Source organism: Penicillium hordei (assembly GCF_028827395.1).
Source record: "Penicillium hordei strain IBT 12815 chromosome Unknown utg000006l_segment0_segment0, whole genome shotgun sequence".
NCBI lineage: Eukaryota > Fungi > Ascomycota > Eurotiomycetes > Eurotiales > Aspergillaceae > Penicillium > Penicillium hordei.
Window position 1 is genome coordinate 2715430 of NW_026623147.1, and position 21330 is coordinate 2736759.

General features: G+C 49.8%; 9 protein-coding genes across 9 annotated transcripts; 6 read left to right on the forward strand and 3 right to left on the reverse strand.

The window, feature by feature from the left end:
* Positions 1-444: 444 nt before the first annotated feature.
* N7537_011677 (M protein repeat protein) lies at positions 445-3174 on the forward strand (the record flags this gene model as incomplete). The annotated part of the gene is made up of 3 exons (XM_056902731.1): positions 445-634; positions 689-2172; positions 2230-3174. 3 exons carry the CDS (start codon positions 445-447, stop codon positions 3172-3174), a joined length of 2619 nt encoding a protein of 872 aa, XP_056748018.1.
* Positions 3175-3574: 400 nt separating this feature from the next.
* On the reverse strand, positions 3575-4659 carry N7537_011678 (uncharacterized protein; the record flags this gene model as incomplete). Its single annotated transcript, XM_056902732.1, has 3 exons — positions 3575-4219; positions 4282-4515; positions 4606-4659. 3 exons carry the CDS (start codon positions 4657-4659, stop codon positions 3575-3577), a joined length of 933 nt encoding a protein of 310 aa, XP_056748019.1.
* Positions 4660-5395: 736 nt separating this feature from the next.
* Positions 5396-6470, forward strand: N7537_011679 (uncharacterized protein; the record flags this gene model as incomplete). The annotated part of the gene is made up of 5 exons (XM_056902733.1): positions 5396-5432; positions 5531-5818; positions 5931-6005; positions 6064-6165; positions 6271-6470. 5 exons carry the CDS (start codon positions 5396-5398, stop codon positions 6468-6470), a joined length of 702 nt encoding a protein of 233 aa, XP_056748020.1.
* A 1975-nt stretch (positions 6471-8445) lies between these two features.
* On the reverse strand, positions 8446-9239 carry N7537_011680 (uncharacterized protein; the record flags this gene model as incomplete). The annotated part of the gene is made up of 2 exons (XM_056902734.1): positions 8446-8577; positions 9003-9239. The coding sequence occupies 2 exons, from the start codon at positions 9237-9239 to the stop codon at positions 8446-8448; spliced, it is 369 nt and encodes a 122-aa protein (XP_056748021.1).
* A 322-nt stretch (positions 9240-9561) lies between these two features.
* N7537_011681 (uncharacterized protein) lies at positions 9562-12696 on the forward strand (the record flags this gene model as incomplete). The annotated part of the gene is made up of 4 exons (XM_056902735.1): positions 9562-9849; positions 9969-10967; positions 11020-12467; positions 12532-12696. 4 exons carry the CDS (start codon positions 9562-9564, stop codon positions 12617-12619), a joined length of 2823 nt encoding a protein of 940 aa, XP_056748022.1. The 3' UTR covers positions 12620-12696.
* Positions 12697-13512: 816 nt separating this feature from the next.
* Positions 13513-14057, forward strand: N7537_011682 (Apq12 family protein; the record flags this gene model as incomplete). The annotated part of the gene is made up of 2 exons (XM_056902736.1): positions 13513-13528; positions 13618-14057. 2 exons carry the CDS (start codon positions 13513-13515, stop codon positions 14055-14057), a joined length of 456 nt encoding a protein of 151 aa, XP_056748023.1.
* Positions 14058-14686: 629 nt separating this feature from the next.
* N7537_011683 (putative signal sequence-binding GTPase GPN3) lies at positions 14687-15556 on the reverse strand (the record flags this gene model as incomplete). Its single annotated transcript, XM_056902737.1, has 1 exon — positions 14687-15556. The coding sequence occupies one exon, from the start codon at positions 15554-15556 to the stop codon at positions 14687-14689; it is 870 nt and encodes a 289-aa protein (XP_056748024.1).
* Positions 15557-15935: 379 nt separating this feature from the next.
* Positions 15936-17256, forward strand: N7537_011684 (S-adenosylmethionine synthetase; the record flags this gene model as incomplete). The annotated part of the gene is made up of 3 exons (XM_056902738.1): positions 15936-16012; positions 16115-16200; positions 16256-17256. The coding sequence occupies 3 exons, from the start codon at positions 15936-15938 to the stop codon at positions 17254-17256; spliced, it is 1164 nt and encodes a 387-aa protein (XP_056748025.1).
* Positions 17257-18046: 790 nt separating this feature from the next.
* On the forward strand, positions 18047-21121 carry N7537_011685 (uncharacterized protein; the record flags this gene model as incomplete). Its single annotated transcript, XM_056902739.1, has 3 exons — positions 18047-18211; positions 18289-19035; positions 19085-21121. 3 exons carry the CDS (start codon positions 18047-18049, stop codon positions 21119-21121), a joined length of 2949 nt encoding a protein of 982 aa, XP_056748026.1.
* Between the last annotated feature and the right edge of the window lie 209 nt (positions 21122-21330).

A 21330-nucleotide genomic window follows, 5' to 3' on the forward strand; every position in this document is an offset into this window, starting at 1 on the left:
GCCAAGACCGACGGTATCTCAACGCATAGCCTCAACTTTTGTTTTCTGTTCTCTATTTTGATTCTCGCTTCCTATTTCTCTATCGTCTTTCTTGTTTCTATAGGTCTTTTTTCGCCGATCCTTTGACTCACATTCACTGTCTTATCGGTCCAGCGCCTTAATCTTTGTTCGGATTCGGATTCCCGCCTAGTACTTTGAATTCGGCTTAATCCTGCCACTCACTCTCTCTTTCATTTCGCCCTCGCAGCAAGTCCTTGCCATTACCGCCTAGGCTTCGACACATCTAGCAAGAATTGTCGTCGAATTGACTCTGAAAACGTCCCCCAGACGATAATCGCAGGTCGACGTCCGAGCGCAGCCCCCACCGAACCCATGGGAATGCGACACGAGGCATTTGCCGCTTAGTAGCCTGTCCGCAATTTCCAATACAGTAATTCTACCACGATGGCACAGAATTCGCAGACACAGAAGCCAAAATGGGGCGTGGGTTCTTTTTTCCAGCAGGCAGTAGCCGGTGTCGAGTCTCGGCTGGATCACATCTTGATGGATGAGGAGGGAAACCAGGCCGACTCTACTGCAAAGCCCGCTGAAACTCAAGGCGGAGAAGCGCCACCGACAAAGGCTCCTATTTCATGTATGAAATCCACAACATATGTGCGAACCAGTAGAACTGGCTAACATCTTTCAGCGGTTTCCCGCAGTTCATCGACCGCGCGAAGAAATGACCGGCTTCAGGAACGTCTAGCCCGAGCTATGGTGAAACAAAATACCTCGAATCTCTCTTCCCAGTCTCCTCAGAGCCGAGTCTCATCACCGCCTGCCAGCCCGGTACCCAGCAATGGAGCTCGGTCGAGTATGGACATTGATTCCAGTGTTGCATCGGTGAATAGTGCAGTGGAAGACCACAAGGTCTCTCAGCCCAATGACGACAGCAGTGCAGCTAAATTAGCTTCACCAAGGATAAGCTATGACTCTGGGGTATCACCGCGTGTTTCAATGGACATCAGCGTCGCAGACTCCCCGCCGAGGAGCTCTGTAGATGTAGCTCAATCATCAACCGCCTCGGCCAAAGCTAGTCAAGAAATGTCCGATTCGCAACGCAATGAGGTGCTGAGTGAGATTGCTTCGCGCGATAGTCCGCGGGTTAGCATTGAATCGCCATCAGAGATACCGGTAGAAGCTGAAACCCCGGATATCGCGCGCTTGCAGGCTGAGCATAAAACTGTCGAGTCTCAATGGCAAGATGAAATGCATGGTTATATTGAACGTATTGATGCGTTGCAGTCGAAATTGAAATACCTGGCCAAGGACGCTGCGGAATCGGCTAAAAATGCTGCGGCAAGTGCCACCCCAGGCAGCACGCAAAAGCAGCTCCTAGAGAAAGATGAGAAGATTGCATTGCTTCTCGAAGAAGGGCAGAAGCTGTCTAAGTCGGAGATGGACCATCGCACGGTGATCAAGAAATTGCGTCAGCAACTTACTGAAAACACCAAATCTCAGACTGAAATGAAGAGAAAGACGGACAAGCTTGAGCGAGACTTGGTCAACTCGGAAGCACGAGCGAAGCGGGCAGAGGCCGCAGAGAGGAGGGCAACCGAGTCTTTGTCATCCCAAACAAAGTCGACTAAAGACTTGGAAGCTGTTACCAATGAACGCAATGCGCTCAGCCAGACTGTCCAAGAGATCAAGTCGCAATTGAGTCGTGCGGTTTCCCGCGCCGAAACCGCCGAGACAAAGGCGAACTCCGATGCCCTAGAGCTGGAGAAGCAACGGGCGACGGAGCTAGACGAGGAGCTAAGCAACCTGAAGATTGAGCGCGACATCAGCGAAGAGAAGTCCAAGAGGGAAATTACCGAGTTGAGGGAGAAGATAGAGCAAGAGAAAGAAAGGGCTCGAATGCTCGAGGCCGAATTGAAAGGCGAACAGTCTGTCCTAGAAAGCAAGATGGAAAGTCTTCGCTCCCGCGCAGAGGAAGCTTCATCGGGGGCAACGGGAGAGACGCAAGCCAAACTTTTGCGTCAAATTGAGACTCTGCAAACTCAATATGCTGCCGCTAGTGAGAACTGGCATACACTAGAGGGCTCTTTGCTCTCACGCGTGGCTAGTGTGGAGAAAGAGCGCGATGATGCCGGTCGACGTGAGATTGACCTTCGGAAGAAGATTCGAGAGATGGTAAGATCACAAACTCCATGGCTTGGTGCACCGCAAGATTAATCAACATCAATGTAGAACCACAAATTAAAGAAGTTCGAAGAGGAACTAGACAATGCCAAAGAAGCTGAGCACGATTTGGACAGCAGGCTCGAGGAACGCATGGAAGAGCTGCAGAAGCTACAACAGAAACTCGAGAAAGCGGCAGAGGACCTCGCCTCGACACAAAGAGATATGGCCGAGCAGAAGAAAACATGCGATGCAACGTGGGCGCAAAAGCTCGAGGAAGAGCGGGCCAAGTGGAGAGAGCAGGTAAACTCCCCGTCACAACTGCGTGGAGTATCACCCGTTGCATCTCTACGGCGATCGAGCACCCTCGACGCCATGACCCCAGGGCTGTCGGACTTCCGCCCTCCTAGCCGGCGCTCATCTACTATGGCTTTCACCTCACCGGAAATTGGCACGCCGCCTCGGCAAAATTCCTACCCTGCCTCAATCACCCAAGCCACGCTTTCTCCCCCACACATCAACACCCATCCATCGATCCTTGCAGCGCCCTCCATCAGCTTTGAGCCGGAAGAGTACTTCGAAGATTCCGGTACTCCTGCCACTCCTTCAGCATACGGCGGCACCCAGGCACCTCCATCGCGCGGTATCAACGACATAATTTCCGAGTCAACCGTCGGTGCCGGCCCTTCTGTGCAGCTTGTCGAGCGCATGAGTGCCACCGTCCGCCGGCTAGAGAGCGAGCGCGCTGGCTCCAAGGACGAGCTAGCCCGCGTGACGACTCAACGCGACGAAGCCCGGCAACAAGTTGTGGACCTTATGCGTGAGCTCGAAGAAAAGCAGCTCTCGGATTCCCGCGTGCAGGAACTCGAAGCTGAACTCGAAGACCTTGACCAGCGCTACCAAACCACTCTTGAAATGCTAGGCGAGAAGAGCGAGCAGGTTGACGAACTCAACGCTGATATCGCTGATCTCAAGAAGATCTACCGCGAGCTGGTTGACAGTACTATGAAGTGAGGGCGAACTAGTTAGATGTTTTCCTACCATTTAGTGAGCCGCCAGCAGGACGATTCTTGGCTTGGATTTTTCATGCTTAGACTCACACCACTCGGGTTTGTAAATAGAATATATATCCTGTCCTGTACAAATTAATCAGTCATACAACGAATTAGCTCCTACATCACAGCCCACCTTCCCATTTAGGCGGAGCAGTCATACCTGCCCCGGGGCTGAGGTCACTTTGACTTCGGAAAATGAGACTTACACAGGCGAGATCGGAGCACGCGATAATTTCCAAGAAATACTCGTATTGTCTATCCAAAACGTGCCTTCGTGATTATTTCAGATATCAGCAATACCATAAGCGCCTTTCTACAGAGTATTTATTCCACTCTATCTCGAATTTGTTATAAACATATCAAGAAGATGAGGAATGCACTGAGTTCCCAGTGCCCGGCCTAAACTGCACCAGCTGCTGAGAGCTTTCAGCCTGCTTTCTATCCCAACTCGCAAGAAGAACATTAAGTAGTTCATTGGCGACACCCAACAACAAGAAAATCGCAATAACCTGTCCAAATGTCCATCCTTTCTCTTCGGGGTCGAGGTTGTTGCGATGGATAGTCTGTTCAAGCGAAACAATCAAGTATATGCAGAACGAACAGTATGCGACCTTGTTCAGTGTGAAGTTGAGCAGCGCCTTGCCATGCAGCCTCTCAGGTGGCTCAAGACGATCTTGGTAAACAGGATGATTAACCTCCACAAACCAATTCATCCAACCTCTTTTCTGACCCTCGATCCTGTTTCCAGCGTCGGGATGCCGCCTCCGGTGCGCAACATACCCACACAGACACGGCAGCATACACGTGAAAGTAAGAGCATAACCAGCCACAACTGCACCCAACGTCCCCAGAATGATATACCGGAATACAGGAGAAGTGGCTTTGATGCTGACACCGAAGACGACATACACCGTATCCTTGTTGCACTGAGGCTGGCTGCCAAATTGCGGCGCCTTCACCCAGACATAGACGTTCAAAGCGAGGAAAACCGCCAAAGCCAGGAGCTGGATTGCGGAGAAAAATACAGTCGCCATGGGCCGAGTCCTGCATACCGACCTTTGCTTACCATATTCATGCCAAGTATGGCGAGAAGGTGCACAACGCATATCGCGTGGAAGAGTGTTAGGTCGCCCCGAACTGTCTGGTAGATTGCTGTGCAGAGGAGGGCTAGACCTTGCAAGCCGAGGGCGGAGGAGACGCCACGCGAGAACTCTTCTTGGTCTTCGCCTGGGGCAAATACGCCGAGTAGATAGCTAATGATCGACCCACCTAGGCAGAGGGTGTAGATCGATATACGGATCTGTGGATGCTGGCTTAGCTAGGGTTTCTTTCAAGCTAGGGAGATAATTTGTGACAGGATGAAAATAATGGCACATGAGACGATACTTACTCCGACCCCAGATACGTCCGGGTTAGCCTCGATGACACAGGCTGTTGAGTTCATCTTGTGCGGCACAATGATCGTTGCAACGACTTTCTAGGCGATGTGCTACAGCGACCTGCGTGAAGGAGTGAGACGTTCTATATCTTAGTCTCGGTTCAAATATCCAACCTACCTTTTACAGTCCTCGATGGGGCTCTCTCGGTTCGCATGACGAAAGGGCCAAGGAAAGGAAAAAGCCCAACTAAGCAGTAGCATTGCGCCACGATACCCTGCGATCACCAGTCAAAAACATCATTCTTCAGAGTTGGGTAAAGGGAAAAAGGCGGCTGAGTCTGCCAAGATAACCTTTATCGCACTGGGATTGGATCGCCTCAGGATGCCCCATATGGCACCCCGAACGATGCTTACTGCAGGAACCGCTAAGGCCGAATTAGGGCTGGTTAGGCAACGCCAGGGACTAAGTCTCGGTAAATAAGCCCGTTGATTGGTCAATCGGGAACTGTATAGTAAAAATACTGCAACCCTTCGTTTAATGCTTCTGATTGACCCGTTTCAGTGAGTAAACCGGGCCATGAGCTTTTCAGCCTCTCCCAACGTCATCCGTATGACCCCCGAGGCTTTTGGCAGCGAGAAATGGGGAGCTTGCCTATCTACCCAGTCTTGGCTAACAAATCCGATTGCCTTATAAGACATCCGCTCTCATTCTCAGTGCCAGGCATATATTTTGACCTGTTGAATCGTTACTACTTCTATTACAGTACATGAATCGAACTGGTTGTTGCTAATAGTTCTTACCATGGATATGGATAATGTTAACCGTCCTGCCATCAACAGTAAGTCCAAGTTTCCCTACCCATGAACCCTAAGGAAACCGGGATGAGTCCCTCCTTCCGATTTTATCATACTTCAACCCAATACTTACTTACTCTAGTATGGACGTTCTTCGCCCTGGCTGCTTTGGACATCGCAGTAAACGCGGCCGCTGGTCCAGCTGCAGTGGCGACCGCCGCGCATGTCAATGGGAGTCCACTGACGGCGAGAGCAATGCAAATCGGTGCTCTCGCTGGAGTCACTAAATCAGGGGTGTTGGCGTTCGTCGAATTCGCGGGGTTCGCGGGCTTGCCAACCCCCGCGTGGATACTGTTGGTTCTGGTGGCAAGTGGCTTTGGGATTTGTGTCCTGGTCACGGCGGAGGTTAGCAATTTGGTTCTTGGAGAAAGTGAGTGTAAACCCGTCTCTGAAGTATTGTTCAGCTCGAGCTCTATGCTATGCGACTTGAGTTGGTTGTTATGATTATGAGGTATCGGGTGATTGTGGCTAACGGTATATAGCACCAAGCGCATTGCTTATTGCGGCTGTTGTCGCTGCTATTCCGCTTGCAGGAGAATGTATTGGGTTATATGAATGTAAGTCTATTTTCTTCGCTTTGTAGCTTTTCGTTGCTAATCTTGTGTTGTATCTCAGCGGCTGGGGGGCTATATGGTAGCAAACCTCAGACACAACTTTGTATTATGGGCTTCGATGCCTTGGGGGGATACGTCTTTGCTCGTATGGCACATAACGGAGGTTAGCTGCTGTCTCTCCTTTATCATGAAAGCTTTGGGGGCCACTCTATTCCTGTTGCATTTGTTGGGATATGATTTGACTAACACTTGAAATGTGGATTTGTAGGCTACGATATCTGTCCGTACAATGTTGCTGCTGCCGCTGGGGCTGTATATGGTGTCATAACCGGTTTCTTCCATGTTATCCTTGGGTGTATGGCCGGATTTACCTTCTATGAAAGCACAAATGGACATTATGAAATACGCAATGTCTTCGGGACTGCGCGAGGGTATAACCCCAATTGGAATAATAACATTGGGGTTTGATTATAATATGAAGGAGACTCTTTTCTTGTCTGCACACCAATGTTCTCCTGTGGTCTTTTTATACCCTCTCGGTATGTAGCCTCGAAATATACGAACAAGGATTCTGATTCAACATTCCATTCCATATGTTTTACGTAGTCTGATAGTCAAGTCCCTAAAGGTTCTTCCGCATCATGCGCTCACTTCCGAAAGAGGCACGTTAGTCACATTCGTTATCCTGCGCAACACTATACAACGCAAGTCATGCATAACTACTTCTAAGGTTAGCATCTTCATGTCTTCATCTGGAATGCTTAAGCGCTCTCGCAGCAGTTTTCTCCATTCAAAGATCCATTCATATTACATGGAATCCAAGGCGAATGCTTTCCTTCAGTCTTTTGATATTAGGTAACTTGTCCTTGGTCCTCGAGTGTTTGAACTTTTTCATCTTTGTCGACGACAAAGATGGTAGGCTAGGGACAGACAGTGGGAGCCGAGCTAGAATATGAATGTGTGAAGGAGGACGAAGAGGGGGGCTGGTTGGGACGTCGCGCCTTCCAGATGATTTCAATTACCTCATTACCTCATTGAGCTACAGTTGTACGCAGGTTGGGAAGGAACAAAGGCTGGTTTAGTATTTTGACCGTAATCTTTGGGTTTGAGCCAGGATCATATCGGAACCGATGGATGAGACTATTCAGGTGCCTTATAGAAAAAGTTTGAGGCTAGGACAATCGTACCCTCTTTTGTTTGTCGTGGGTCCACATGCAGTACAACACTTCGGATGGGCACCGTGGACGGGGTTTGATGTGTATAAGCCAAAGATTGCACCCAATATCCTAGGAGCCCAGCATAACTCTGTTTTATTCTATTCAGAAACAAAGTATAAATAGCGAGGGGCCCTGAAACAGCGTAAATGCAGCATTGAGACATCTAGCCGCCCGATGGATCTAAACATTTTCAACTGCTTCTAATGATAGAACGGCAGTTGGGATTTAAACAAAGGGTGAAAATCACTGATCGCCGAACGGGCGCGAGCTATGTTTTAAAGTCTTCGAATGTAAGACAAGATCAAGTGAGACATGGTCTAGACTACACAGGGGAGAGTGGAGCAAACGGGGGGGTGCATAAGCCACCTTTTCTTTCCTGACGTGCAGGTGGACTGAGACAGCTACAATATATGTTGACTACTCCGTACGGAGCCGGAGGTGTTGAATTGAAAGTCAGGCGCATGTGCTTTGGACACAGTAACCCAAAATATTCCCAATTCATCCCTAAAGATTGAATACCAAAAGCGATATAATGTACTCTGCACTATGTTGTACATAACAACTCGGAACCGTCATAGCTAGAGTGGAGCCTGATGGACCAGCCCTACACAATTTAGAATTAATTTCACACAATAGATCAAGCCACCTCGTATGGCTATTTTTGTATCACCGTTGCCGGGATGGTAACGTCCAGGCTAATTTACTATGTTGTACATATATGGTAAGTAGTAAGACCAGTGAAACAATTGTCTCCATAGGGGATAACACGGCGCGAGTCCTAGAAGTCGCATAAACGCTCCGTGTACTCCGTAAAACCCGTATAGATCGATAAGGGGTTGATGACACAATAAATTCTATAATATTTAATATTTTCGGACCTTACTCTTAACTAAGGGTAGTCTGATGATTAGTGCTGGGCCGTTTCTTCACACAAGAGATTGAGAAGTATACATGGGCATCAATGTACAACTTAGAGTTTGAACCCTTGAGCTCTGAGCTGGAGCAAGGAGCACATAATTGTCCAATCAGTTCCAGGTGCGAAAACAATCCATATGAAATGCAGTAATTAATGTCCTTTTAGGTGGGGTCTTCAGCAGCTACTTGGGATTCAACTCTGTACGGAGTAATGTCACATCAGTGGACTGTCCGGAGCAAAAACCACGATCATATTGGCCAACTTCCTGATGTGACACGATGCAGGAACAGGTTCCTTAGCACCTAGGCGCTTAGCCCGTTGAAGCAACACATGCCGGGCCACGCGCTGGTCCGAGTGTCTGGCGAGACGCTGTGTCGATCGACGTCTCACTTTGATTGGACACGGCTGAGTGATCGTGCAGTATTGAATTCAGCACGTTCTTCTGCCAGGGAATACTTTGGTCTTTTCACAAAATTGAGAAGCTTGGACTAGAGACGGAGCTCCCAAATGGGAAAAGGGGCAGCATTTCCACAGTGGGAGAGGAGTGTTTTTTTTTTTTTTTTTTTTTTTTTTTTTCAAGGACCCCTTAATTTACTACACACAATTAAATATGTACATATTGAGTCCAAATCTCCATACGGAGTAGGTGAAGTTATCTACAAAAACTATATGAAATATATAATTTGAATGTAGTATAATAGTAACGTTGACAACGATGACTTACCATGTCAAATATCAAATTGTAGCTATGAAGTACTTAAAAGTACTTTTAAGTATTAAAGATAAGGGAAGTTACAGAAAAGTACTAAAAAGTACATAATCGGTACGGGACTACCCCTGAATTGCCAAGCATTAGCCCGGGCCAACCTCTTCATCTCCACGACTCAAGGGGTTCTTTGTGCCACTTGACACTATTGAATGTTCTATTTTCATATTTTGAACCATGTCACCATATGCTCCATATGGAGTGTCCGTACGGAGTAATTCCGTATATAGATACAGTATAGAACATCTCACGGAGTCCGGACTATCAATGAGGTCGTCAACCCTATCACGCTTCAGTGTAGGTTCAAGTGATGTCGATCCTACCGGCCGGAGCACCATTGCACGATGTATCGTACCAATCGAATCCATGCAATTCCAGACCCACGCAAGCCCCCCCCTGCGCTCCACCCACGCTTACTCGTCCCGAAGCCAGCGCTAATGAAATGGAGAAACCCATGGGCAGTTTGCGCCAATCGCCCCGGCTTGTCCTGTACCAAGACTTTCTCCTTTTCTCCCATTTCCCTTCTCGTTTGATATTCTCCTGAGAATAATCCTTACCCTTTTGGTCGTCTCATTGGCGCGTGCCATTCCCTTTCCCGTGCTAATCGGTATGAACGACCGTCGATCCATGGCTATTTTTTGATACGGACCAGGGTGTTTCATGGCGTCTCCTGTTGGGTTTGGCGGCTCTCCCGCCCATTCAGAGAGCTACTCTAGTTTCAATCCCCCTCCAACTACTCCAGTGCGAAGGAAACCTCTCCCGCACAATGGTGATCCAGTGACTTCGGGCCCTGACCACCCCTCCTCTCCCGTTTCGTTTGAGGGAGATAAACCCACTTCAGTTCCCACTGCACCCGTGGCCAGGCCACTATCCCCTTTATCAGTGGATGGAGACTCATATATATCGGTACAAAAGAACGCAAATAGGTACGCGACTAGCATGACCCCGGTTTTTCCTCTCCCGAATCTTTCTGCAGACCCTCCTTTTTTCTCCCCGGCTACCTACTTTGTACCAATCAAGCATGATATGGCCTATACATGATATTCCGCTTCTCCACAGTCTGGAAGGCTAATCGCGTGCCCCTGTCCCAACTCCCCAGATATTCCCGAGGACGGAACCCTACCCAACCCCTACACATCGATACCGCCGCTTCCCGCCACGGCTCCGCCTCGTACTTGAGATCCGTGCTTGAGGACGACGACGACGACGAAGAAGAGGGTCCCTCTTACTTTGACGAAGAATACGAACATCAGTACCAGTTCATGAATGGAACGCCCCTGCACAGTCGTCTAGATAGCGAACCATTCATCCCGGTCCTCAAATCCCCTCCTCCAACGAAACGATCGTCACGACGGGCAACGAGCATGGCAGTACATGCACCTATGAACAGACCACCTCCACTACACATCGACGTGGATCCGCGTTCTATATCAATGTCAATGGGTGCGGGAGATCCCAGACACCCTAAAACCCCTGGAAGCAAGATCAGCTCCTTCTTCGGCTGGAAGGCGGCGAATAATAATACAACTACATCCCCTGGAGGCGAATCATCAAGCACCGAGATCTCCGACTCCGGTCGATCAGCAATGCCTTCCCCCATGCCACCATTAGCAAACGTCCCTTTCAAACCCGGGTCTCCATACGAATCCAAGTCCAACGGATATGGTCTTCCGGCGCGGACCCCTTCACTGGGGGCTTCGAGTTTAAAGGAAAATATATTTATGTCCAAGATGGCAGACATAGAGAATGAATTACGAGAGATAAGCTCCGAATTGGCGGGATCTATCCGCCGAGAAATGGATTTGGAGGATCTAGTCGAACGGCTACAATTAGAAGGACCGGATGTCAATCGACGGACAAGTGACTATTTCTCGGATTCGGGCACTAGCTCTGTTCGCTATGCCTCAGATGTTGGGAAGAGCGAAGATGTCGAAAAGATTCGCCGTGCTGCAGAGCAAGAACGGGCACAGCTCAAGGTCGAATTATCGCAGAAGTTGCAGGACGAGCGGTCTCAACGGTTGGCATCAGAGTCGCATGTCCAAATCTTGGAATCTCAGGTTCAACAGGTACGGCTGGCAGACTATGCGCGACATACGACTACTGCTAACATTTATTTAGCTTCGACGCGAGAGAACGGATTTGTCCGATTTGTCGTCGAAAAATAAAGAACTCGAGACCGCCCTGGAAAATACCAAGCGGAAGCTTCTCGAAGAGCGGCAATCCAAGGATAACTTCGAGGACCTACTTACCGCCATGCGAGTAGAGTTGGAACAATTGCGTAATGACCGAGATCAACTTCGAGATGACAACAGGCTCGTGGAGGAAATTGAAGCTTTGAAAATTGAAAATGCCTCTTTGGCTCAGCTACAGGGTGGTCGATTTGCTTCAATCGCCGAGGAAGGGAGCTCACCCAGAAACTCGGCATTTGGCGTATCACGATCGAGCTCCGTTGCACGCAAGCCCAGCGGCTTAGCTCGCTCGGGTTCGCTTTCTCGGTCCAACTCTGTCAATAATAATAACGGCGGTAAACCATCAGAAACGCGTGAATCATTGGTTGATAAGGTCCACGATATCGAGGTTCAACGTGATGCCCTCCACCGAACATTGCGGAGTCTCCTCGACCGCCAAGCATACCAGGCCCGCGAGTACGAAAAGCGCACTCGTATGCTCGAAATGGAGCTTGCTCAAGCCCAGCAATCCGGTCAGCCACGAAAACTGGGCTATGAGAGAGATGTGCGCAACCTGCGTGACGAGGTGAATCATCTCCGCATGCGCGCTGAGGATGCCCTGGATGGCAAGTGGCAGTGCGAGAAGAACCTCGCTGGTCTCAAGATGGATCTGGACCGTGCTGAGCAGGAGACCAGCTCTCTACGCGCGCTTCTTCTTGAGGACACTGCCGCCGGTGCAGAGTTGATGACCGGCCAAGAAGGCTTTGCTGAGGTCGTGACCACCTCCTCTTCCCTACAATCTGCATTCCAGCAATTGCAGGCGGATCAAGCTGAGGCTGAGACGGATGTTAAGGACTCGGAAGAGCTTGCTTCCTCCCTTCTTCGTACTGAGGCACTGGGCAGCAAAGTCCATTACCAGCTTCAGACCAATTCCTCTTTGCATGCCCGTCTAGCAGCAGCCATTGATAAGGGTGACAAAGATCAGCAGATCTCGGTTGAACGGATTAATATTCTGCAGAACCATATGAGGGAGCTAGAGGAAGATCTTTTGGTTGCGCAGAACCATTCGGAAGAAGAGATGGCCAAGCACGAGGACGAGATTCGTTTGCTGAAGGAAAGCCAGCATGCCCAGCTCACGCGTATGATGAATGGCGGTCGCAACCTAGTCGGCCTCTCGCCGCGGCCGCCGAACGCACCATTCGATTCCCGCTCGCCGCGTCTTGATCAGACTACAAGCGGTGAGGGTGTACCCTTGACCGAGGTAGTCCAGTCCGAAATCCTCGAGCGACGGGTCAAAGATCTCGAGAAGCTCCTCCGTGATGCGGATATGGAGATGGAGCAAGTGGTTGGACGGATGAACCGCACACAGCTCGATGTGGCTCAGCTTCAAACTGACAGGTATGCAATTCATGTTTCGTTTGATATTCCTTATTTTCATACCATTTACTAACTCATCCCACAGAGACGACGCTCTCCGCCAGACCCGCCAACTTCAGACCGAGATCCAAGCTGAGCGTGAGGCCCTCAAGGGGCTTATCAACGCCCTGTAAATTCGACAAATCTCGTGCTTTGTCCTTTTCTAATATCTTACTATACCACATCTGCATTTGCATTTGCGCTCCCATCGCCCGCGATGGCAGAGTACAATATCTTGGCGTTAGCCTGGAGTACCGGGGTTTTGTTTTGGGTTCTTTTATGAAGATCATGCCTGTGGCATCGCGCTGGCCTCTTCTCTGACTTGGGCTTGGGGCGTCTTGATTTTACATTCACGAGACTGGTGGTTGACTGTTGTTGGTCGCGCTTGTATATAAAAACCGTCTCTATTTGGGTAAATATATAATCTACTGTACAGTATCATTTGTTATCAATCTGATATTCATGAAATGTGTCGAGACCAGCTGAGAGTAATGTACATGTGAGACTTGTATCCAAGGAAATAATTTCTTCACATGCAATGTTTGTTTAGTTTGCATCCTCTTATCATCCGGGTGCCACGCCGCAACTTGGAAACGCCAGCTTAAATATCACATTCGCTTCTTGACCTGCCTATCATTGATCGCATCAGAATATATACCTCCAGAAGCAAGCTCTCCTAGTCTCCGCTTCAGCTGACGTCTAACATATCTAACGAAAACCCTCCTCGACCTGGTTGCATCGCTCAACTACAAACGAGCTCCAGCACGAGACAAAACAAAGCGCTCTCGGGTCAAAGAACCCACTCTCTGACTATTACAACCCCAGGGAATTCTTTCCCTGCCTCGCATCAGCGGTCCCTTCGAAGATATCCATTTTCAAGGGCCACAAAGACCTAAAGTTCTCAAACAAAGCGCCGGCGAGCCCAAAGAAAACAACGGACCTGCACACGCGAGGGACATCTCTGTCTGTGCCCCCTGTCTCTCCCTCGTCGAGCAGTTCAATAAAGATACTCAGAGACACAGCGACTATGGACTTCTTACCAGGTATTCTACCGCACCTACTCTCCAGCCATAGAGATACAGAACCTGCGACGCAAAGTCCCACAAGCTAACCACTCATTCCACCGACACAGAGAACCTCCAAACAGTCCTCCAAAATCCCGCTTTCACCTATCTTCAAACAACGACACAAGACCACCTCACAACAAAACTCTCGCACCTACGCACCATGGTGCTCCAACCATACCTAATCGAGCCCTTGTCGAGCTTCCTCGCCTCATACTCCTCCTCCATGCCAGACCTGCTCTCAGTATTCATTCTCATCATCATACTCTTCGTCTCCATTAAGATTCTAGGATATGCGTACCGCGTGGTCATGTTCTGGATCACGCTCGCCTTCAAACTCGTCTTCTGGGGCACGATTATTGGTACCGGCTGGTATGTCTACAGCGTTGGTGTTGAGAATGCGGGCAGGGATTTCGGGTGGCTTGGGGGTGTGATATATGGGTTTGTGAGCGATTTTCAGGAAAAGAGTAAGATCGCTGCGGCGGCTTACGCGGGGAACCCCAAGTAGGGTGGTTTGGTTTGGTTTATTGGATTGGGTTGTGTAATGTGAATTGAGGATGTTTGTCTGATATTCAAAATCCTCGGCCTGTCACTGTCTTTTTTTCCAGGCTGGCATACCTGTTTGGGGGTATATGATGAAAATGCGCAATGGGACTACCTATTTTTTTACTTCATCCTGCTGAATTGGTCTAGCGATGAACGACTTGTTTTGGAGTTGTAGACATCATAATGTTCATGAATTGTTTGGGTTTCATTATAGTTTCATTAATTATTCTGTTATCTGAGGGTATGACCGAATATCCATTTGCAGTGTACAAAGCTCTCAACTCTGACCCTGGTAGCCTCAGCCATGGTTGTTTTGCAAGTATGGATGATTTCAAATGCCGAGGGAGCTCCAATGCTGTGTAGGTCGGCGCGATAAGCATATTGGAACGTTTCCAATGTTGTAATACCGGCCGTATGATAGCAAGGTGAGATTAAAAATGCACTTTTTCTCAGACAGCTCCGCTGCGGGAAACTTGAGGCTGCTGCATGAGGTGGCATTGGAGGAAGTGGTCGGTCGTGGGGGGTTCTTGAAGAATATGCAGAAAATTTGACTTCAAGTCACAGCGCTGCAGTAATCACGTGTGATATCCCTCAATCCTCATAGTTCACCTCAACTGCATCATTGGGTTCTCTCGGTTCCTGAGCCTCATGGTACTGGATAGCATCGTCGATATGGCTCACAATCGCCGCGACGCTGTCCTCATCCGAGACATCCAACTGCAAGAATGAAACCATACTGAAATCATCGATCAACTGTCCGACAGCCCGGTTGAGCTGCTTGAAAGATCCGCCGCTCATCAAGGACTCCGCAGCCATTGGATTGGCACTTGCGGTGAGATCGTCCTCTTCCTTCTCTTGCAGTAATTGCACATCCACGTTGGTAAACCGCTTTAATTCCCGGCGCGTCACCATATCACGGACTTGGTCCATCTTGCTGAGAATGTTGACGTGCGGCATCTCCATCATCAGCATGGCGGACATGGCACTGAGTGTACCGGCAAAGAATTTGGCTTTGTCGATAACAAATGTGCTTTCGAGTAGGTAAGCGGCACACATGTTGATATTCAACGGGCCCTGTCGGGAGAGGAATGTTGTGAGGGTTGGTAGAAGAGGAATGTGTGTGTAAAGCTCGATTTGGCCGGGCATGTCGAAGATGATCAAATACTCTTCACTCAGTGGCTCCAATGCCTCTGATAGGAATTCCAGGTTCTGGAGTAGGAACTCAAAACAGTAGATGAGACCTCCATTTGGTCCTAGGCCCATCTCTTCCATCACATCTTCCAAAGTGATCAAGTCACGAATATCGAGATCTGGTTCGTAGGCGAATGTTTCGGCGGCGGGGTCGAGGTTCACGTAGAAACAGCTACGGCGAGTGGTTTGAAGGTGTTGGATTATCGCATTGCTGAATGTGGTCTTGCCTGCACCTGCAGGGCCCATTACCAGGACACCGAATTTGGACATGGTTGTATATCGGATAGAAAGTATAGAAAGTACAAAAAAGAAATTCAATGTTCTTTCTATCTTATCACAAGAAAATTGCATTGCTCGGGTAAACTGCCCAAAGTCACCGCCCCAGATGGCGCGATCACGGGGGCTGGCAAGGGACAGGAAGTACCGCGTACGAAGTACAACGAGGGTACTTCGGTAGTACCTGGCCAATCCCCACTCACACTATCTTTTCTCTGGTACCGCCTGTGTAACCGGAAAAAAAAAGCAAAACCCCCACCAAATTCCCCCTCCCCAAGAGATCTTCCTCCCTTTTCCTTTCCTCTCCTCTCTCCATTCTTCCTTCCCCCCAATTTTTTTTTTGTCAATTTCCGTTTCTTCACACACCGTCACAATGGGTTCTGTTTCAAACAGCGGCACTTTCCTCTTCACCTCCGAGTCTGTCGGTGAGGGTCACCCCGATAAGATTGCGTGAGTTATCCCTTAGAAAACTTCTCATTTCCACTCTCGGAGTGTTATTAAATGGGGTTTACACCAATTTCACTTGTCACAAATGTATTAATCCACCCATAGTGATCAGGTTTCCGATGCCATCCTCGATGCCTGCCTTTCTGAGGATCCCCTCTCCAAGGTCGCTTGCGAGACTGCCACCAAGACCGGTAGGTTGATTAATGATTACTTTAGGCCAGATCTCAGTCTGACATGTCACACTAGGTATGATTATGGTCTTCGGTGAGATTACCACCAAGGCCCACCTGGACTACCAGAAGATCATCCGTGGCGCTATCAAGGACATCGGTTACGATGCCTCCGAGAAGGGCTTCGACTACAAGACCTGCAACGTCTTGGTTGCCATTGAGCAGCAGTCCCCCGATATCGCTCAGGGTCTTCACTACGAGGAGGCCCTTGAGAAGCTCGGTGCCGGTGACCAGGGTATCATGTTCGGCTATGCCACCGATGAGACCCCTGAGCTTCTGCCCTTGACTGTCATCCTTTCGCACAAGCTTAACGCTGCCATGAAGGCCGCCCGTAATGATGGCTCTATCCCCTGGTTGCTCCCCGATACCAAGACCCAGGTCACCATTGAGTACGCCCACGACAACGGTGGCGTCAAGCCTCTGCGTGTCGACACCGTCGTTGTCTCTGCCCAGCACAGCGATGATGTCTCCACTGAGGAGCTCCGTTCCGTCATTAAGGAGAAGATTGTTCGCAAGGTCATTCCCGCCGAGCTCCTCGATGACCGCACTGTCTACCACATCCAGCCCTCCGGCCGCTTCGTCATCGGTGGTCCTCAGGGTGATGCCGGTCTCACTGGCCGTAAGATCATCGTCGATACCTACGGTGGCTGGGGTGCCCACGGTGGTGGTGCTTTCTCCGGAAAGGATTACTCCAAGGTCGATCGTTCCGCCGCCTATGTTGCACGCTGGATCGCCAAGTCTCTGGTCAACGCCAAGCTTGCCCGCCGTGCCCTCGTCCAGCTCTCCTACGCCATTGGTGTCGCTGAGCCCCTCTCCATCTTCGTTGAGAGTTACGGTACTTCCTCCAAGACCTCCGACGAGCTGGTCCAGATCATCCGCAACAACTTCGATCTCCGTCCTGGTGTCATCGTGAAGGACCTTGACCTGGCCAAGCCCATCTACTACCAGACCGCCAAGAACGGTCACTTCACCAACCAGGAGTTCTCCTGGGAGTCACCCCGTGCCCTCAAGTTCTAAGCGGGCTCTGCTTAATCCGGTAACTCTGGACAATTTTTGACGACTGTGATGATTTGCTTTGTTTTCAACAACTCAAAGCACGATGAGCATAGACTATAAAAAACCCTCATAAAATCCAGAAGTTGGTCTCCACTCGGAGACCAACTTCTCTTGTTTCATTATCTGCATGGTCGCGCAAATGACGGGCCTTTTCGGCGAAGACAAAATTCAACATGATACCACTTTTCATCGGCTGGGAAAGGAAGTTTTTGGCGTTTTTCTGGAGCGAAAGTCTTCAACACCACCTCTCTACCTCACTGTCCATGGTACCTACGAGGAGACTTTGGTCCTGCTTCCACGCTCGATCATACTCTATCGGTTCCGAGGGAACCTTCCTAGCACTCTCTGCGAGAGACTTTATAGGTTCTTTTCGTCCTGGTCCTGGGCCTGCTAATCTAAACATTAGCGATAGATTCATAATATCATACTTTTTCATATTTTTTTGGAAGTATACCATTAGTTTAGATATTTTTTTGAACGTACTCAAGTCTCCTAAGAAAGGAATTTCAACCCCTAAATGAAATTCTTGAGACAAACAGTCTCTCGACCACTGCATTGAACTAAATTAGTTAACGTGTCTTACACTGGTCCAGGCGGAGTGTACGTCCCGACGCGTGACGCCAGACCCGCCCAGATTTGAGCGCGATCTCTCGACACCTACACAACTAACGTCAATTGCTCTGTTAGTTTAGCATAAGATTCGACTCTTGCCTTCAAATTACAGGATGCCTACTATTTCCTAGACGCGACCATGGCCTCGCGTATAGTCCCCAACATCCTAGATCCGCTCAGTTCATCCGCGCTGAACAAATTCCACGAACCGACCCCTCCACCTATAAAGAAGCGGAAAAGAGACGATCAAGAGGAGTTAAACGATACTGCTGGACAGCTTGCTACCTCTTCCATCATCATAAGAGTGAGTCCCGCCTATAGTCGGCCCAGCATACGCTCAATCCATTGGTTGCTGTTGCTCACTCTCCGGAACTTGTATAGGCTCATTCGGCGTCTTTATCTGATGAACCCTTGATCCTCGAACCAATTACCGCACTTTCCCGCACAAGGCTGCCCCTCTCGTGGCTTGACGACACGCCCGCCTCTCGATCCGATGAGCAACCAGGCGGCCTTTTCACCGCGGACATCCCCACGCTAGAACTTGACCTGCGCGCAAAGACGGAACCAACTGTTCTCGCTGTACGCCTGATACCCAATGGTGGGCTCTACATTATTGAGAGGGTGAAGAGGGGCATATACTCGCTCTCCAAGCTCGCTCGATGGGTGCACGAGGGTAATCTCGTTGTTGCGGCCAAAGGGTGGCATGGAACTAACACGGCGGAGGTGGATAGCGTGACTGTCGACGAGACCTGTCCTATATCTGATGGGTTTGACTGGTGGCAAATTGCTCAGATCGATGGGTCTCTCTCTGACGTTGAGATGGACGAAGAGCCTGCTGGGTTGGATATTGCGATTGTCTTTGGTCCGTCCGAGTCTGACCTTGGGAATACCGAGACGTCCTTTGTGGGTGTTGTAGAGCATCGGAGTCATTCGCTTGCTCCGTCGAGGAGTTTTGATGCCGCTGAGGAGGGTTCTTCCTTGCTTCCTGAATCTCAAGGCTTGGGAGATGTCACTACGGCTATGCATGTTGATGGTGTCGATTCCAATGTCGTAGATGTGCAACAATCGCCCGAGGAGTTACTGGGCGGGATGAGAGATCACTATCTGCAGGCTCTCTATGTTTCGAAGGTGATATGTCTACTCGATATTTGGAGGTTGTCCGACTGACATTTTTTAGACTTCTGTGGCTTACTTTGCAAAGGGTCCGTTAACACGCTGCCGGACTGCTTTTCAGGCTCGTGACTCAGAACAGCCTCAAGGTTCGACAGAGCTAGTTGAATCCTACCGTGAGGCTATCCTCGCTACAAAGAAAATGGACCTCAAATACAGAGAAACATTGCCATCAGCAATTCGCGATGCAGTTCTTGCGCTTTCCGACGATGGCGCGAAATCCAAGAAGCGGAAGAGTAAGAAAAAGAAGATGGGCAAGAACGGTCTTTACCCAGAGGAAGAAGGATTCATCCACAGGTGGTGGAAGGGTAGAATGCTGAATGAGCCTCCTGCGCAGGAATCATCGCGTGAGGCAGAGTCTAAGAAACAGATTTCAGATCTCCGATTGCGCGAGACCCAATTGCAGATCCTGCTAATTTTGGAGGTCATGGTGTTGGAAATGACTATTGCTTCGGTAGAGAAAAACAACACTAATAAGGAGCAAGATGCAAATGGGGAGCAAGATAGGTCGAAAAAAGCCAAACCTAAGAGACCCACGGATTTGAACATGCTGCTTGAACTCCATCTCGATCGGATGTGTATTTGGCACGCCGTGACAATGGAAGAAACGTCTGCCGCCGATACAGCAAAAGCTTCTTCTTTCAATAGCAGCCATCTTTCAGGCAAGAAAGTCGAGAGCGATGCGGTGCGTGACTTCTGTACGGAGGTCATCATTCCATTCTATGCTGCTCGTCTCCCAGACAAATGCAAGCTGATCACCCGCAAATTCGGCGTATCTGGCGGTATCTCCCCGGCTGCTAAGAAGACACAATCTTCGGGTACATCACACCGCGCGGAACCTGGGGCGGAAGTCAAGCGACAACAGCCTGTACAGAAGCCCCGACGAACATTGCAGCGAGTACTTACGGACGATAAAGCGGCAGCGTCCCATGCTCGGCACCCAGGGTTGACTCGGTCCAATACTGCACCGAGCCAGCATAATTCGAAACGCGATATTGAACCCTTACTGCCCACTGTTCTCAGTGGCAGTGTCCGGGGTGGCATACAGAAAGCAAAACGCACGGAAAACCGCGAGGTTGATCTTAATGCCGTAGCACGACAGCATGAGGCCAAATTGAGAAAGGTCCAAATGCTGGCCAACCAGAAGAAAGAGCTGGATGCTGCTATTCACGCTCTTCGGAAGCCGAACAGAGAGCTCGTCTCTAAGGATCTGGCAGACGATGCGTCAAAACGGGTTATAAGCGGCGGAGGCAGTTCAAGAAAGTCAAGAAACCCCGTGCGCAATCCGTTCGGCGAAGGTGTACAGGTCATGGCGACTCCTCGAGGCAATCGAAGGAAGGACGCGGTGATCGGGCTACCGCCGCTCCCTCGTAGTCTGGCCCCATCCCGGTCATTTGCCGGTGTGGAAAATTCTCCTTTTGGCGAGTCTCCCACCATGATCCCATCCTCAAGTCGACGGGCGATCTCATTCTCTGGCGCCGACTCCGACCCTTTCAACTCTCATGACAATCTACACGATGGACGAAGTCCACGATCCAGTCAGCCGGACAGAGCCATTCAAGAAACCCCAACTAGGCCATCTTCCAAAATTTTCCAGAGTGATACCATAGCTGCCCGTCGGCCATCGTCCTCTACTGGCAAAGGCTTGTTCAGGGTGCCCAACCTTCCAGCGCCTCGATCATCCACACAGCCAATGGTCCCAGGCTCCCCCATCCATTCACGCCCTCGGAATATCTCTGCATTCGCGGAAAACTTGTCAACATCATCTCGACAATTCAGCCAGTCTCTCCATCACGCTCGCACCTCAGCAATCATGGAGACGCCGCCCAGAAGGCAAGCACCGCAGAGTATATCTACTCCCACTGCTGTGCCATGTTCTCCATCGCTTGATGCTATGGTCACCGATAATCCTCGCGCTCACTCCCCACCTGTGGTCATTGGGACCCCCGTTAAAGGCACCGTGGCTGTGCCCGTAACGCCTGATAAATCACAATCCAAGTCGATATACGAGCAGCTGGGTTGGGACGACGAGATGGAGTTCTAATATCCTAATTTCCGATGCATCCACGCCCGAAATGCATATCGTCCTCACGTGTCATGCATTTATGCGGAGTTTTTCTGTGCTGGCTTTGCTTTGCTGTGTGTTATTTTTCTGTTCTTTCGGTTTGATTTATACAGGTGTTCGGCTACACCCGGAGTTCGAGACGGCTGAAGCACTGGCAATGGCGTGCATTGTTGAATTCTTTTTTGGAT